At 51.2% G+C, this 14561-nt stretch overlaps 7 protein-coding genes across 7 annotated transcripts; 5 read left to right on the forward strand and 2 right to left on the reverse strand.

Annotated features, from left to right (window-relative positions):
• Window positions 1-1435: 1435 nt before the first annotated feature.
• Window positions 1436-3065, forward strand: CC84DRAFT_124302 (uncharacterized protein). The gene has a single exon (XM_018184106.1). It carries the CDS (start codon window positions 1517-1519, stop codon window positions 2864-2866), a length of 1350 nt encoding a protein of 449 aa, XP_018042866.1. The 5' UTR covers window positions 1436-1516; the 3' UTR covers window positions 2867-3065.
• Window positions 3066-3562: 497 nt separating this feature from the next.
• On the reverse strand, window positions 3563-5835 carry CC84DRAFT_1192656 (cytochrome P450). Its single transcript, XM_018181256.1, has 4 exons — window positions 5329-5835; window positions 5096-5246; window positions 4587-5047; window positions 3563-4536 (listed from the first exon to the last, which is right to left on the reverse strand). The coding sequence occupies exons 1-4, from the start codon at window positions 5416-5418 to the stop codon at window positions 3607-3609; spliced, it is 1632 nt and encodes a 543-aa protein (XP_018042867.1). The 5' UTR covers window positions 5419-5835; the 3' UTR covers window positions 3563-3606.
• CC84DRAFT_1135220 (beta-lactamase/transpeptidase-like protein) lies at window positions 5833-7630 on the forward strand (the record flags this gene model as incomplete). The annotated part of the gene is made up of 1 exon (XM_018176053.1): window positions 5833-7630. Exon 1 carries the CDS (start codon window positions 5996-5998, stop codon window positions 7628-7630), a length of 1635 nt encoding a protein of 544 aa, XP_018042868.1. The 5' UTR covers window positions 5833-5995.
• An 877-nt stretch (window positions 7631-8507) lies between these two features.
• Window positions 8508-10140, forward strand: CC84DRAFT_1226864 (uncharacterized protein; the record flags this gene model as incomplete). Its single annotated transcript, XM_018183599.1, has 3 exons — window positions 8508-8718; window positions 8777-9224; window positions 9276-10140. 3 exons carry the CDS (start codon window positions 8508-8510, stop codon window positions 9697-9699), a joined length of 1083 nt encoding a protein of 360 aa, XP_018042869.1. The 3' UTR covers window positions 9700-10140.
• CC84DRAFT_124332 (uncharacterized protein) lies at window positions 10141-10871 on the forward strand. The gene has a single exon (XM_018184113.1). It carries the CDS (start codon window positions 10325-10327, stop codon window positions 10772-10774), a length of 450 nt encoding a protein of 149 aa, XP_018042870.1. The 5' UTR covers window positions 10141-10324; the 3' UTR covers window positions 10775-10871.
• A 321-nt stretch (window positions 10872-11192) lies between these two features.
• Window positions 11193-12041, forward strand: CC84DRAFT_1226866 (DUF341 domain protein; the record flags this gene model as incomplete). The annotated part of the gene is made up of 4 exons (XM_018183600.1): window positions 11193-11234; window positions 11286-11304; window positions 11358-11441; window positions 11493-12041. The coding sequence occupies 4 exons, from the start codon at window positions 11193-11195 to the stop codon at window positions 12020-12022; spliced, it is 675 nt and encodes a 224-aa protein (XP_018042871.1). The 3' UTR covers window positions 12023-12041.
• Window positions 12042-12068: 27 nt separating this feature from the next.
• CC84DRAFT_1212052 (MFS general substrate transporter) lies at window positions 12069-14109 on the reverse strand (the record flags this gene model as incomplete). Its single annotated transcript, XM_018182417.1, has 7 exons — window positions 12069-12415; window positions 12480-12847; window positions 12898-13254; window positions 13305-13508; window positions 13557-13680; window positions 13735-13868; window positions 13922-14109. The coding sequence occupies 7 exons, from the start codon at window positions 14107-14109 to the stop codon at window positions 12069-12071; spliced, it is 1722 nt and encodes a 573-aa protein (XP_018042872.1).
• Window positions 14110-14561: the final 452 nt, after the last annotated feature.

Here is a 14561-nt window from a genome sequence, read left to right on the forward strand (position 1 = left end):
GGGGACTCGTAGAGAGCATAGGGGCACGTCAGCCCATCCTTACGGTGTTTGGAGTGATATTTTCTTGGGTTTGGCCGCAGTTTCTTCCGTCGGACTGTACCCATGCTGGTCTGACTGGCTTGGCAGACAACCGATGCAGCACAGCCGCTGTCGCACATTACGGGACGCAGATTTATCCGGCCCATGATCTAAACGGGAGGCGCAGTCAAGACGCGGTGCAGTGATAGTGATGTTTATGACAGGAATTGGAGTGTTGCCTGATTCACAGCGCGAGGGTGGACTTGGCAAAGACGTTCTCCATTTAGCAAAGACATTCTTCTGCCAAATCTGCAAATTGAGCGAGGCAGAGGACGCAGCAGAAAGTGGTCAACGACAGAAGACGTCTCGTACAGATATACAACCAGAAAACGGCGTTTGGGATGCCGACACCCCCAGCCAGAAAAGTAATTATATCTACGAGTATCTGTTCCCTTGCCACGAGATTCGAAGGGCCAGTAGACAGTGTCGACCCACCGCAAGTGCCTATGATGAACATTCCAATTACCATCTAGACACTCGAAGAGGCCCGGCCTACTCGCTCAGGCTCATCCAGCTCCTATAGGTCCTGGCGCAAAATCTCAGTCCTCCGTGTCGTTCGACTCCCAGGCACAGCCTCTGCACCATTGCAGCGTCCTGTTCGCTCCAGCCCGACATAGACGAGTTACCCAGAAATATCTGCCATGTTGCTGCCCCTGCACCAGCTCTGCCAACTGCCTGGAAACACTGCATTCCGTGCCACGAGGTTGTAGGCAGAAGACCAATTGGATCCAGCTGTCTCTGGTCGTCGTGGGCTGCTGTACGGGCTCGTTCGGGGCGTGTCGCGCGCACCGGGAGATATAGCGTTCGCAGAGTGGTAGGGGCCAGCGCTGTTCGTAGGGCAATGCGGCGTCGTGCTGTTGTACAATAGCGTAAGTTGGAATAACGTTCACCTTGCGGTCCGACTCGAGGGCGCTAAGCGCGGGGCTCTACACTGTGCTTGACTAGCCCTCGCCTTAGCTCTATCGCAGCCGTGGTGGAAACACGCCGGCGTCGCGCAGACGGACCGGGCCGGGCCTAGCCACGACGATATCGCATGCCAGGTGAGCGTATTCCGGGGGCGCTCGGGCTGACCATGCCCGCGTCGCCACGCTGGTGTGTTCGTGGTCCGTGTTGTAGGACGGCAGCCGCGGCGGAAGCGGCTCGAGGTTCGCGACCAGGCAGATGCGCGCGACGTGCTAGTCGTCGCAGCGGAGGACCCGCCACGGAAAGTCGCGCCGCCGTGGGCACGACCACGCGTTCCGCAGAAGACGGCGTCGAGCCGCGCGAAGCAAAGTGAAGAGAAGGAAAGGAGTGGGACGGGCTCGCAGATATTTGCGTGCGAGGAGGATCGCAGGATCGTTTACTAACCCACATCAGATTAGCGGCACCTTTCGCGTTTTCGAGTCGTGCTTTCCCTCTCAGGAGGCCGCTCTCCCAGCGATGTCTGAGTGTCAGCACCATGGTGCGATTGACGCTTACGCGCCTGCTGTGCACTGCCATCTTCTCATGCATTTTCCTGCTGCTTGTCCCAGTCTCAAACCTCCTCCACCGCGAGCGAGGGTTTGACGTCTTGCTCGATCGCCCGCCCGAGCCCTCCGATGCGCCTTCCCCCGAGGTATCTTTTGGCCAAGAATGTGCGCCCTTCGTTGCCGGTGGGATGCAACGTCTCACCGTCATCATGAAGCTCGGCGCCACCGACGTAGTTTCCAAGCTTCCTGCCCATTGGCATCATCTGGCGCGCTGCAAGCCCGATCTTCTCTTCTTCTCCGACCGCAAAGCTGCGTACAATGGCTTCGATATCGTAGACGCTCTGGGCAGTCTTCGTCCAGAGTACAAATATCACAATCCTGACTTCAATGTCTATGATAGGATGCAGGACGCAAATACAACCCAAGACCCTGAACACTGGAAGTTGGACAGGTATATGCTCCTGCCCATGATGGAGCTCACGTCGCACCTGAGGCCGGACTCACAATGGTATGTCTTTGTCGAGCTAGACACATACTTTAATTGGGACAATCTGTATCGGTTCCTCCTCTACTTTGACCACACAACGCCGTATTATTTTGGATCTCCTGTATGGCCTCGTACCAAGAAGCCTGTTTTCGCCCACGGAGGCAGTGGCATTGTACTCTCGCGCGGTGCAATGAGTAAACTAATGGCGCGCGGCAGAATGTTCGCCAGAAATCATTACTTCCCCGGTACTCATCTGTTTGGGAAGGATATCTCGAAAGAGTGCCGCGGCTGGGACGAGAAGATGCGGTGTGGCGACAAGATTCTTGCCCAAGTGCTCAAAGACGCTGGCATCCCTCTTCGCGGGTACTGGCCAATGTTCAACGGCGAGAAGCATAGCACAATCCGCTTCGGACGAAAACAATGGTGCGAAGCAGTCATCTCTCTTTCGACCCTACAAGAAGACGACTTCACTGCCATACAGCACTGGGAATCCGCACGGTATCGTCCCTCGCAGCCCCTCACTTTCGAAGAGCTCTTCTCCTACATCGAACCCTCACTACGAGCCCCGATCGAGGATTGGTCCAATATGTCAGAAGATATTACATACACGGGCGGGCCCGCTGGTCTATCTTTGGAGTCTTGCAAAGCTGCATGCTTGGAGACTAGGAGGTGTATGCAGTTTGAGCACTTCGGCGACACTTGCAGACTGTCGCATGATATACGCTTCGGACACCAGCAGCTTCCGGAGGGTAACATAAAATGGACATCGGGCTGGGTAATGGAGCGAATTGGGGCGTTCAAGGCTGCACACCCGCCATGCGAGGGTGCACACCTTGTCCACGCTTACCCTTGACCGATTGCAACGATGATAAGATGCACCAAGAAAACGAAAAGATCTATAAACACTCGACAGCACTGGAGCCTCGACAGCAGCGCGGATCTCGTGGAAGAACTACGCCGAAATGGCATGTTTGGTTGGATGTTGGAACGGTTCTCGCACTCTGTTGGATGTCACAATGTCCAGGAGAACGGCGACACGCCTCAACTTTCCCAGTTGCCAGGTCGCCATCCTTCCAGTACCCCATAAAGCTGAGAAGTCGCCATAAAAAACAAGCTATTCTCCTGCTCTAACCAAACGCCAGGCACTGTCGACCAGCCAGCAATCAGGGGCTCCTAGGCGTGCGTACTTGTCTGCAAACATTCCACCAGAACCAGCCCTGGCACAATTACCCGATATGTGCAATATGGTTCATGATGCATGGAGTTTTCACCGAGATCTCAAAAAGGAGCAACGCCGCTGAGGGAGCTAATCGCTGCGTCGATTACCCGGGCGAAGCCTCCCGTGCCAGTGTGAAAAGGAAAAGGCTACTGTATACCAGAGATCTATGGCCGGATCTGGATGATCTCACGTTGAAAAATGCCAAATTCGTACAAACACCTTATTATCTTTGGCAAATCCTTCAACGACGCAATTCCCAAGTCAGACTGCGATCGCGACTAGTACGCTGCAGGTAAATGTATAGTATTTGAAAATGACAATTGAGAACACACATTTCGCATCAAGCAAAGTACCTGACGACCACCTATGCTCACTCAGCTTACCCTCTTCCTGAACTGCAAGATCGGCCCTTCATGCACAGTGATGTACGCATCAGAGATTTGATACTGCTTCTTATCTCTCCTCCCCCAACCCAGCCTCTCACTCCCTGCCCCGAGATCCTCCCCGACCACAGCCCTCAAATCCAGCTGGAAGAGCGTCCGCGCAACAACGAGTGCCATTTCCGTCATAGCAATATTCTTCCCGACGCAGTTGAAGGGCCCAATGAGGAACGGGTGATAGTACGATCTGATGGCGCTGACGTCTTCCGCAGTGACGCCTGTAATGTCAGAGGGAATGTAGCGTTCAGGACGGAAGCGACCTGGATCGCCGAATACGTGTTCATTGTGTCCCATGGCCCAGTGCGCGCATCCCACGACTACACCGGCGGGGAAAAACTCGCCGTCGATGACGGCCCCGCCTGGGAGTATCTCGCGTGCGAACTCACTCGGTCCCGCCGGTGCGATACGCAGCGCTTCGTCTATGCATGCGTGGAGGTACACACACGACGCCAGCTTTGGGCCGCTGACGATCTCGTCGGAGTTCCGAAACGTGCTGCGTATCTCGTTTCCCAATCGTTTGTACACTGCCTCGTTGCGGGATAGATAGAACCACAGCCCAGCAAGGACCGAGGATGTACTGTCGGAACCCGCCACGATAAGCATGGCGGCTTCGCCCTGCAGCGCGTCCTCGGAGTAATGCTCACCCGTGACGGGGTCCGTGGCCTTGCAGAGAAAGTGGAACATGTCCTTTCTAGCCGTGTCTTCGTTCTTGTTCTCTTGCTCCATCTGCATTCGACTCGTTACGCTGTTGTTGATGAACGCGTAGTAAGACCTTATCTCCTGCGGGGCCATCATATTGAGGAGGTAGTCCAGTCCCCTTGGTTTTGCCCATATGAAAAAGTCCACGAACGGGGACTGCAGAATCTGGAGAAGTTAGTTTGTCGTAGTGTGAACAGTGGAGAAGATGGCTTTACCGGGTAGAAAAGCTGCACGTGCTGGATGATGAGATGGGGAATCTTGCGGATCGGATTGGGCTTTGGCTCTTTGACGTCAAATGAACGACCAAAGCACAAGTCGCCCAGTATGTCGAACACAAGCCAATCGTTCCAGTCCGACATGTTACGCGAGCTGGTCCAACCATCCTTTCCAGGCGCATCCGTAGTGTCTGCAAGCAGTTCAATCCATCTTTCGGTATGTTCGACCACAAAGTCTGCGGCATGCTTCACCGACTTCTCGGTAAACGCCTGGTTCAAGATCTTCCTTTTACGAGCATGGGTTGGCGGATCGGTAGTCAAAGCTGTATTGGCCTCTGTTGAGGTTTGCCAGGCTCTGTACGATTTGGCGCGGCCGACATTTGCTTTGGCTCCATAGATATCTTTGTGCGCTTGTGGTGCGAGAAAGAGGACTTCGTTGGGATGAACTCGGACTTTGTCGCCTGAAGTGCGCTTAGTTCAGTTTCTATGGTGAGCGGAGGAGTACTTGCCGTAAATTTGGTGGTTTTGCCAGATCCATATATGGCGATCACCTTTTAGAGCGTGGTAGAAGTTCGGCAGCTTAGAGAATTTGGCGAAGAATGGGCCTGGGCATTTCGCCAACGGATGGAAAAACACGTCGTAAATAAATTGCAGTGAAAACTATATTGTAGTCTTTTGTGAGTTCCTATTTCGATAGATGTCTAAACATTGTATGCCCACTAGGAGCTCGGAATAGACTCACGTAGCCAAAGATGATAGCAATAATCGGGGAGATCCAGGCACGAAAGACTGGACCTTGATAGGTGCCGTCACTTTGAGTGGATGAATACATGCTCGATTGCTAGACTCTGATCTACAGATGCCGTCCTGGATTGACTGTATGTAGCGGTCCCGAATCTCGACTCAGAAGGTCGAGACCTCGCACGTGGAGAATCGCCGAGGAACAACCCTAAGATTGGTCTGTGTGACAACAGCGCGAAGTCCGTGGACCTAGAATGCAGGCGATGCCTAGAGATGGACGCGACATCCCAAACAATTCCAAGTGTTTCGTGCGAGATGTAGGTCTTGGTTGTAATGTATTGGTGCGGCGCAGCACTTCCCTAATGCAACTGTGCGCCATCCCCTACCCCGCACCAAGCCATCTATCCTTGTTAGCCACCTGCATATATATGAACACGATGTTACACAGCGTCGCTAGCGTGTTCTATACTCGATCTGTTTTGTTACTTACAGTACCAGGGCTTAGGTCAGGTTTACTGTGGTTGTCACAATATTCGTCACCACTTGCATGCTCTCTCAACTGCCTCGGCTTTTCAGGTCCCTCCGCCGATCGCCTTGAGGTTTGACAATCAGTATCAAACACGTCAATTATACCCACCACGAAGACGTCTAGGTCTGAAGGTGCCACCATGGCCGACATCAAGCAGCAGCTAGAGGCTCTGCGCCCAGAGATTGACGAGATCGTTCGCATAGCCGGTACACCTGGGCTCTCACTCGGCGTCATACACCAAGGAAAGCCCATTCATACTGCACATTTCGGCCGTCGAAACGCTGACGACGCGGCGCCGTGTACCGACAATACTATCCATAGCCTTTGTTCTCTCACTAAGCTGGTCACCGTCGCAGCCGTTGCCAAACTTGTTTACGAAGGTGTACTTCAATGGGATAAACCTGTTCGGGAGTACCTGCCAGTTTTCCGCCTACGACAAGACGAGCTGGGAATAAAGGCTACCTTGAAAGACTTGTTGTGCATGCGCACTGGTTTGACAGCCGCAAACTCCCTGTTGACCCTCCAAGATAACGAACCACTCATGAAAGCGGGTGAAACCACTGGTCTAGCTACGTACCTTCCGACTGCCAAACCTTACGGACAATTTCTCTATTCGCAGTGGAATTATTCTCTTGTTGGCGACATTGTCAAGGAAGTAACTGGCACCTCTATCTTTGACTACATACAAGAAAACATATTTGGGCCTCTGAACATGAGTCGCAGTTCCTTTAGCTATCTTCAAGATCTGGACGATGACGTCGCGCACACTCATTGTACCCATGATGATGGTACAGCAAGTCGGAAGCCCGACGCCACATCAGGCCTGTTTGCGAACGGCGCTGGTGCAGGCGGTGGTGCTCGAAGTTCTGTAAAAGACTACATGACCTTCCTGCAAGCAATCCTTCATGCGTACAAACATCAGACTACCAAGGGCGTCGATGTTACGCCAGGTTCAATCTTCCCACTCATGCGCGAGGTGTTCACTGCACAGGTCGGCTTTGGTCCCCCTGGACGATCCGGTATCGAAAACGCAGCGTACTGCATGGGCTTGTATCGCACGAGACTTCCTGGATACCTTAGTATTGCCAGCCCAAATTACTACTACACTCTGGGAATGAAGCGACTCGCTCCATACGGTGAAACCCTTGCAGGTACAGATGTGTATCACCATTCAGGGCTCGCATTAGGACACCAGGGAGCACTTTTTGTTGTGCCTTCCACCGAGAGCGCAGTCGTGGCTTTCACAAACTCGCAACCGCTGATGGATCCATCAGATTTCGTCGCGCAGCTCGTTCTTTCGAAGCTGCTCGGGCCGCCGCCTAGCCTGGACTTCGTCAAACTTGCAAAGCTTGCTCGGACCATCACGCTGGATAACTACAAGGTCCTCGAAAATCTCGTATCGAAGGGCAAGACCGATGTTCCTCCCACCAAACCTCTTTCTGCATACCAAGGCGACTTCTACAACGCGATCCACAACTTCGTCTTTTCAGTCTCGGTGAATGGTGGCGGCCTGAATGTTCGTGTGCAGCGAGGTAAGACAAACTTCGACCTCCTACCTTATGACGGCGATACATTCTACTGGAGGGTAAACCGGGAAGAAGAAATGTGTGAGAAAGGGATGTGGGGGTTCATGTACAAGGACTGGCATTTGTTCCGATTCGAGATCAATTCTCACGGAGAGGTGGAGAAATTGTTGTGGAAACACGATCCCTATCTCGCCAGCCCTGAGGCGTTCACGAAGACCCCCAATTACCAAGCTTATGCCAGGTTGTGATCGTGAGTCTGGAGGTTGAGAGACACGTATGTCTTTCCTTTTCCACTATAGTACACAATCGACCAGATTTCTCACATCAGCAATGACGCTTTCGATAAAGATGACTGATAAGATTCATGTCATCATCTCTGGTAACGTTGAGAGCCCAAGTGAACCTTCCTTGTGCCTCATCAACAAAAAGTGATAAAGAGCTTGCATTTGGTCGACGCGTCTTACATAATCTTTTGGCTTTGATGTCAGAGATCTACAGGGTACTCACCAGGGCCAAGCGCTGTTATCCTTTGTTACTCGCATCCCCGGCTTGTTTCGAGACATGAGGGGTAAAGGTATGCTATACCGTCTTTCAAGGGAATCTTCGTTGTTATGATTACGTACCTGTTCGAGCTAGCCCTCTATTAGACAGTGGCTGCAACGCCCGATAATTGGCTTGTCAGTTGCCACCCATGGAAGTCCTAGGCTGACATGATTTGTATGTAACTAGATGCTGCATCTTGGCGCATGAATTAGCGTCATTTGCAGTAGCACCTGCTTCGGACACCGTACAAATTACCTAGGTAGATGTATATCCCCGAGGTCGTCTTGGTGCGTTGAGCTCAACTGCTCTGCGACGGATCAATTATCCGGAGATTAAGCGTTCCAGTAGATCTTCCGGGGAGTGGCGTATCGCGGGAGGACCGTCGCGGGTGTGGGCCTGAATGCTTGGGAACGAAGGCGGGTGGCTAGCTGCATAAGTTGCGAGGTCAACCGCCGACCGAAAACTTGGCTTACTTGCGCTCAACCATCCTTCTAAGAAACGCTTTTTTTCCACCGTTCCGTCGCTCAAGCAGCTCTATCGACTGAGCGAATCCTGCGAATACCTCCGCACGCCGTCCCCGCTATGCCACTGGTAGCCAGAGCATCGCCGAAGTCAAGTCGGGGAGAGGAGCTGGTCAATCTTGCCATCGCCTTTATAGTGATTCAGACTATCGTCTTGATACTTTTCTACATATCCAGATATGCCAAAGTCAAGCATATATCAGGAGTGGAGATGAAGTACTTCATGCCTCTGGGGTACATGTTTTGTATTGGCAATGCCGTATGCGCGATTCGTAAGTCAGCGAGACTAAGCCTTCCTCACTCGTATCTGTGTATACTGACTATATTCAGTCATGGTGAGACTAGGTGGTATGGGTCGGCATGTCCTAACACTGAATGCTGAGGAAATCTTGATGCTGGGCAAGGTGTTCAAAGCCGAAGAAATGATCTACCTAGCCTCAGTCATGTTCCCTAAGCTTGCCGCTCTGTCTCTCTACATTCGACTCTTCATGAACCCGGTCCGACGGCTGTCATACATTGTTGGCGCGTTCGTGGTGTGCAGCTTCCTGGCTGGCTGGTTGACCTGGGCCTTTTCTTGCCGACCGTTTGCGTTCAACTGGAACAAGACAATTCCGGGAGGGCATTGCATCAACACAAATATGTCTTACACCTACTTTAGCATTCCAAATCTCCTCTCAGATCTGGCCCTCATCTTGTTACCACTGCACCCACTCTGGAAGCTGAACGTTGCTCGAAGTCAGAGGATTGGCTTGCTGGTCACGTTTGTACTTGGTGGTTTGTAAGTTACACATGGATGATTCTTCTGGTATTCCGCCGCTAAACAAATCAGTGGAATTGTGACCGCCATCATTCGCTTCGTTTCGTTCATAACAACCGATATCCGCTCCGATCCATCGTTCCATGGCGCTACGACAATGCGGTGGGGCATCATTGAGCCTGCCATGTACCAGATGGCTGCTACACTCCCTACTCTGCGCCCTCTTCTCACCAGCTCTATGTCGGTCTTGAGTCGTCTTTCAAGCAAATCCAAGCTAGAAAGTTCCAACGGCGGAACTGACGCGGGCGCGGAGATTGCTTCTGGCGATCGGAACCACTTCGTAAAGCTGGACGACTATCATTACCTTCAAGATTCCAGGACCTCAAAAGGATTGGGCAAGAAATATTCGGGTGTCTTGAAGACAACGAACGTTTCTGTGACGAGTCATACTACTCTTTCTGCCGATGAGTATGTAATGGGGCCTGCCAGACCGTAGTCCTTGAGTGTCAAATGAATTTGATAGTTTACCCCTTACTGGCCTCCACCAAGTGCAAGCGTGAAGTGCAAGTGTGAGATTCTATGAGACCGTTCCAGACAAGAAGACGAGCTATAACATCATCATACTATGTTCAAAGAGTTGCAGAGCGGCGCAATACGATACGTTGCTGGCACTTCAGCGTGCTCATAAGGGTCTTCGACAATGGCTATGGCAAAGACGATAAATCCGAAATGTTCAGATCTCATACAGTGTGATTTTACCCATACTCACGCAAATGATATGAACTACCTCTAAGCGCGAACAACATATTGCCTTTCACGATGGTGTGTTCCTCGCAGTAGTTCAACAATCGAACCACGATCATCTCCGCGGATTTTGCCTGAAATGGGAAATCAAGATCGTGCCAGCGGAACATCTAGCCGCAAGCCACCTCCCCTTCAGGCCAGTCTATCTCCCACAAGCGCTGCATGGTCACGCTTGTAGAATTCAGCCTTGCTGGGGATTTGGCCCCAAGTAACCACTGCATTGCTGCTCGAGATCGAGCTTCTTCTTTAGGTATAGTGATAAACTTAGGCGTTTAATGTGATCAGCCCAGCCAAGTCCATTCGTTGATAGCGATTGGATGGTGTTGATGATAGGTAGGGCGGCACTTCGAAGCATGTTACCTTCTAGTATCGGATACTACCTGCTAGAACCCGGGATTCGTGCATTGATCGGAACGTATCTCGTACAGGAGATTTTTCTTACCGACCCCGTCTTGACGAGTGTGCTTGAAGATCAGCCTAGAATAGCTTCACCAGCGCCATGCCCCATTCCACGCTTCGCAGCATATGCTATTCTTCCGCTAGCTTCATTTTCGCAACAGGCGAACAAGCCTGTAGATGGAACACACTGTATCCAGTGCCAATCAAGTGGGCCAGCAATGAGAAAGCAATCGGAGCAGACCAGCGATCGCCTGGATTTTGTCATATTTGGGTTCGCTCCATGCACACTACAATACCCCACTGGCAAGTCTCACGATCCCCGTTGCATTTTGAGAATGACTTTTGGTCCTCTCCGATGGCTTCTCTAACGCGAATAGGGCTTTAGAAAGAAAAGAGAAAAAAATAGAAAGGAAAAGGCTTGCGCCAGTGATCAAGGTGCATATGAGGGCGGACTGCATATGCACATGCGGGGGGGCCCAGTCCATGATTATCGCCGGATATATTAAACCATCGATAGGATGGACGCGCCTCGGGCCGCAAATCTACTGGTGCGGGAAATTAGCTATTTCACCCCTGCCATCATCCGGTACGAACGGCATACCGGTCTCACCATCTCAAAACGAGGATACAGATGGCAAAGCCCGACGAAGCGAAGAAGGCAGCGAGTAAAATAACCATCGGCGCGAACATTTAGTCCAAGTAAAAGTATCAACACAAGCTCACTTCCCGCACGGGGTTGCATGGGTTGTCTACAATTCGTCTATACTGCCTGATCTGATTGGCACGATGCGTTTTCTCTGCTTGCATGGGTTTGGTACCAATAACCAGGTTTGTCCATCTACTGAAGTCAATTTCCAACAAATGTTGACCTCAGCACAGATCTTCAAGATGCAAACAAGTAACAGCCAGAATCTGAAGAGTATAATCGCAAGAAGCGCTAATTCGCGCCAGCGGCCTTGCGTTATGAGTTGACCAACCACGATGAGCACTCCTTTGAATTTGTCCAGGGTGTATTTCCCGTATCGAAACCGGCAGGTGAGAAGAGCCGCTCAATCGTGCGAGGTCTCTAGCTGACCACATAAACAGAATTGGGATCCCTCTCGGATTTCGAAGAGGGCCATTTCGGATATTATGATCCAGAATCACCGTCGAGCGCGCTTGCGGCACTGGACCAGCTTGACGCGTTCATTAGATCACACGGACCTTTCGATGGTGTGATTGGCTTCTCGCATGGTGCGCAATTGGCTGCATCGTATATCGTCCACAAGAAGCTCGAAGGTTTAGCAAGCGTATCGCCTTTCAAATGTGCCATCTTGTTTTCGCCACTGGGGGTCTATGACTCAAAGGAATGGCTCGCCAGCGGCCTGGTTCAGAAGCTGGATATCAAGGACAACGGTTGTGCGATTGACATTCCCACTCTCCTTGTATGGGGAATCACAGATCCATGGAAAGAAGAAGCGCATGGTGTCAGCCTGTTGTGCAACCCACAGACAACGTACACCTTCGTGCATTCCGGGGGTCACGAAATCCCGGGTATAGGATTAAACGAAGCACTTGGACCCGTCACTAAGCTTGCAAAGCGATGCATCATTAGTGCTTGCACAGAGGCTGTGTAGTTGTATGACATCAAGACTCGGCTGTCTGCTATATTCTCGAACGTGATCAACCGCTAGTACTCTCTTTCTTGCTTGTGAAGAATCTCAAATCCTCCAAGAACATATCCTTGCCCATCATGCTGACGGTAGCCAGGATGTTCGCAGCTGCGAACCCTATGGCAATAGTCATCTGTAAATCGAAACCACGACGGAAACTGTCCCGCACCTGGGCCTGCAACTCCTTTGGAAGTGTGCCTATGGTCTCTAATCTGTCCAGTATAGCGTGTGTATGTTCAGGTGATATGAATTCCAGCAAAGCGTTCCGTATGACCGGAGTAGAAATGCAAGTAACGATCGCAAGGGAAATAACACCACCGAGAATCCTAAACTGGGCTACCATACCCGTCCCAACAGCTACGAATAGGTCAGAGTTATAACTTGCTAGAAGCTTAAAGACGTTGGAAGAAGTAGGACTAACCCAGGTCTCGCCTCTCCATCTTCATCGGGATCAGGAGGAATGTCGCTGTGGTAACGAACCCTAGGCCTATGCCTACGATCACTTGATATCCATACTGGGGTCCCAACTTGTCTGTGTCAGACGCCAGTGTCGCAAAAAGCGTAACCCCAATTGTTTGCAAGGTTCCACCGGTCAATAAAAGAGCATTGGGTGAGAGGAGTTTCCTGTCTAACAGCACGGCTGCGAAGATTGATCCTACCGGAACCATTAGGGAAAAAGCCAGAAGGCGGGTTCCAGCGCCAAGTGGACTCATGTTGTTGAGCACTATGAACCGCTGCGGTATCTGAACAACGCATATTGTCATGACGGATCCTGAGAAATAGGTGTTTCTGCTATCCTTCAGATGATGATCTCATAGATTTCTTGAAACGGAACTTACAGCATGATCCCTACACAGGCGCGATTTTGGAGAAAACGCCATGGAAGCACTGGTTCCGGAAACCGACGCTTTGTGGTAATATACCTCTGCCAGCTGAGGAAGCCGAGAAGTGAGAGGCCTGCGACTAGCAGTAGAGGCCACACGAAGGCGGAACTGAATGCAATGCCTTGAGCCGCTTGTTGAAGGGCAGTAGTGAGTGAAACAGTAATACCAAGAAGCAACATGCCTCCTAGCACATCGAATCTCTTCAGTCGCTGAATGACGGACTCTGCAGCTCGGTTCGCCACAGGCTCTCGGGACAATTGCTTGGGGAAAGCAAAGAATAGAATGACAAGCGCAACAGAGGTCACTGGAACACTGTAGAGGTAAGCTGAAATTTGCCCAAGACCTGTAGGTGGTGTACTTACTTCATCAAGAAGATCCATCGCCACTTCCCGGTTAGGGTGACTGCTCCCCCTACAAGCGGGCCTGTCAAGAACGACAACGATACAACCATGTTCGTCACACTCGTGGATATTGCATACTTTTCGGGGGGGATAAGCTCAAAGAAGACCAATGTCAGGGAGAAGACACCAGAAGCCCCTATACCTTGAAGCCATCGGAACATGATACTTTTTCCAGTCAGGCAATGAAGGATCTCAAGTTCACTGCATACTTACAGCTGTATGAGTGTCTGAGCTGCCCCACAAGCAGCAGAGAATACGAGAAAAACGATTAGAGCGGCCAGTAAGCAAGGTTTTCGGCCCACGATGTCAGATGCTTTAGCCCATATGATGGGGAAGCCTGCCAAGCAGCTTAGCCATGCTGAAAGGTGAGTCAATTGGGAGAGTAACATACCACTGAATGTTAACATGTAAGATGTAAACAGCCAGGAACTTTTGACGTAACCGCCCAAGCCATTTGTTATGGCGATGACAGAGGTGCTCACGATGGTGGATTCCATCAAAGTCATGAATAAAGCTACTTGGATCCTGTATATGATCAATGAGAGCTACTTCTGGCACATATGATTGTTCATTGTTACCCAAGATAAATCAGAGCTATTTTCGAGAATCCGACCTCATAACCTGAGAAAGCGGACTGGGCCGTCTGTTCCACTGCGGCCTCATTGCTAGCCCCAGATTTAGTGTCTACTGGACTGTTCTGTGCATTGTCTCCGCTATCCACTGGCTCTAGATTATTTTTGTGTTCGTCGTTGGAACGTAGCAACATGATGATCGCAAATTCGTCGTTGTTGCTTCGTCTATGGGATTAGTTTGATGGGGGATTGGCAGAACCTGGAGGACAGCGATTCCCCGCGCCGCGCGCGAGACATTGGCTGGCCCCCGACTGCATGCATGTGGAGCATTTGAGTTCTGACAAGGATATTAATTGCCTGGAGATACCCGCTGCCGAATCCCTGCACATTTTCCACGGCGCCGCCGCGGCACATGTTCCACCCTTGTTTATGCAAGCGTCACTAGTCTTCTCAACGGAGTTCGGTCGTTTTCATTAAGGAAATGGACGATGATTACGCCTGATCGATAATTTTCTCCGTCGGATATCAGTGTGCCTTGCAAGTCGACCAGGCCGCATCGGTATATCAAAGGAATGGCTAGTACAGTCATTGGCACGTATCCATCGTAACTGGAAAACACAGCCGCTCTCTCGAGTATTTTACTTGA

Source organism: Paraphaeosphaeria sporulosa (genome assembly GCF_001642045.1).
Source record: "Paraphaeosphaeria sporulosa strain AP3s5-JAC2a unplaced genomic scaffold CC84scaffold_1, whole genome shotgun sequence".
In the NCBI taxonomy this organism is placed as follows: Eukaryota; Fungi; Ascomycota; class Dothideomycetes; order Pleosporales; family Didymosphaeriaceae; genus Paraphaeosphaeria; species Paraphaeosphaeria sporulosa.

Coding starts and splice junctions, on each gene's coding strand:
- CC84DRAFT_124332 (XM_018184113.1), top strand. CDS start 10,325: ATGGTGTTGATGATAGGTAGGGCGGCACTTCGAAGCATGTTACCTTCT.
- CC84DRAFT_124302 (XM_018184106.1), top strand. CDS start 1,517: ATGGTGCGATTGACGCTTACGCGCCTGCTGTGCACTGCCATCTTCTCA.
- CC84DRAFT_1192656 (XM_018181256.1), bottom strand. CDS start 5,418: ATGTATTCATCCACTCAAAGTGACGGCACCTATCAAGGTCCAGTCTTT. Junction 5,247..5,328: donor TTGCTATCATCTTTGGCTAC/GTGAGTCTATTC, acceptor ACTACAATATAG/TTTTCACTGCAATTTATTTA. Junction 4,537..4,586: donor ACGTGCAGCTTTTCTACCCG/GTAAAGCCATCT, acceptor TAACTTCTCCAG/ATTCTGCAGTCCCCGTTCGT.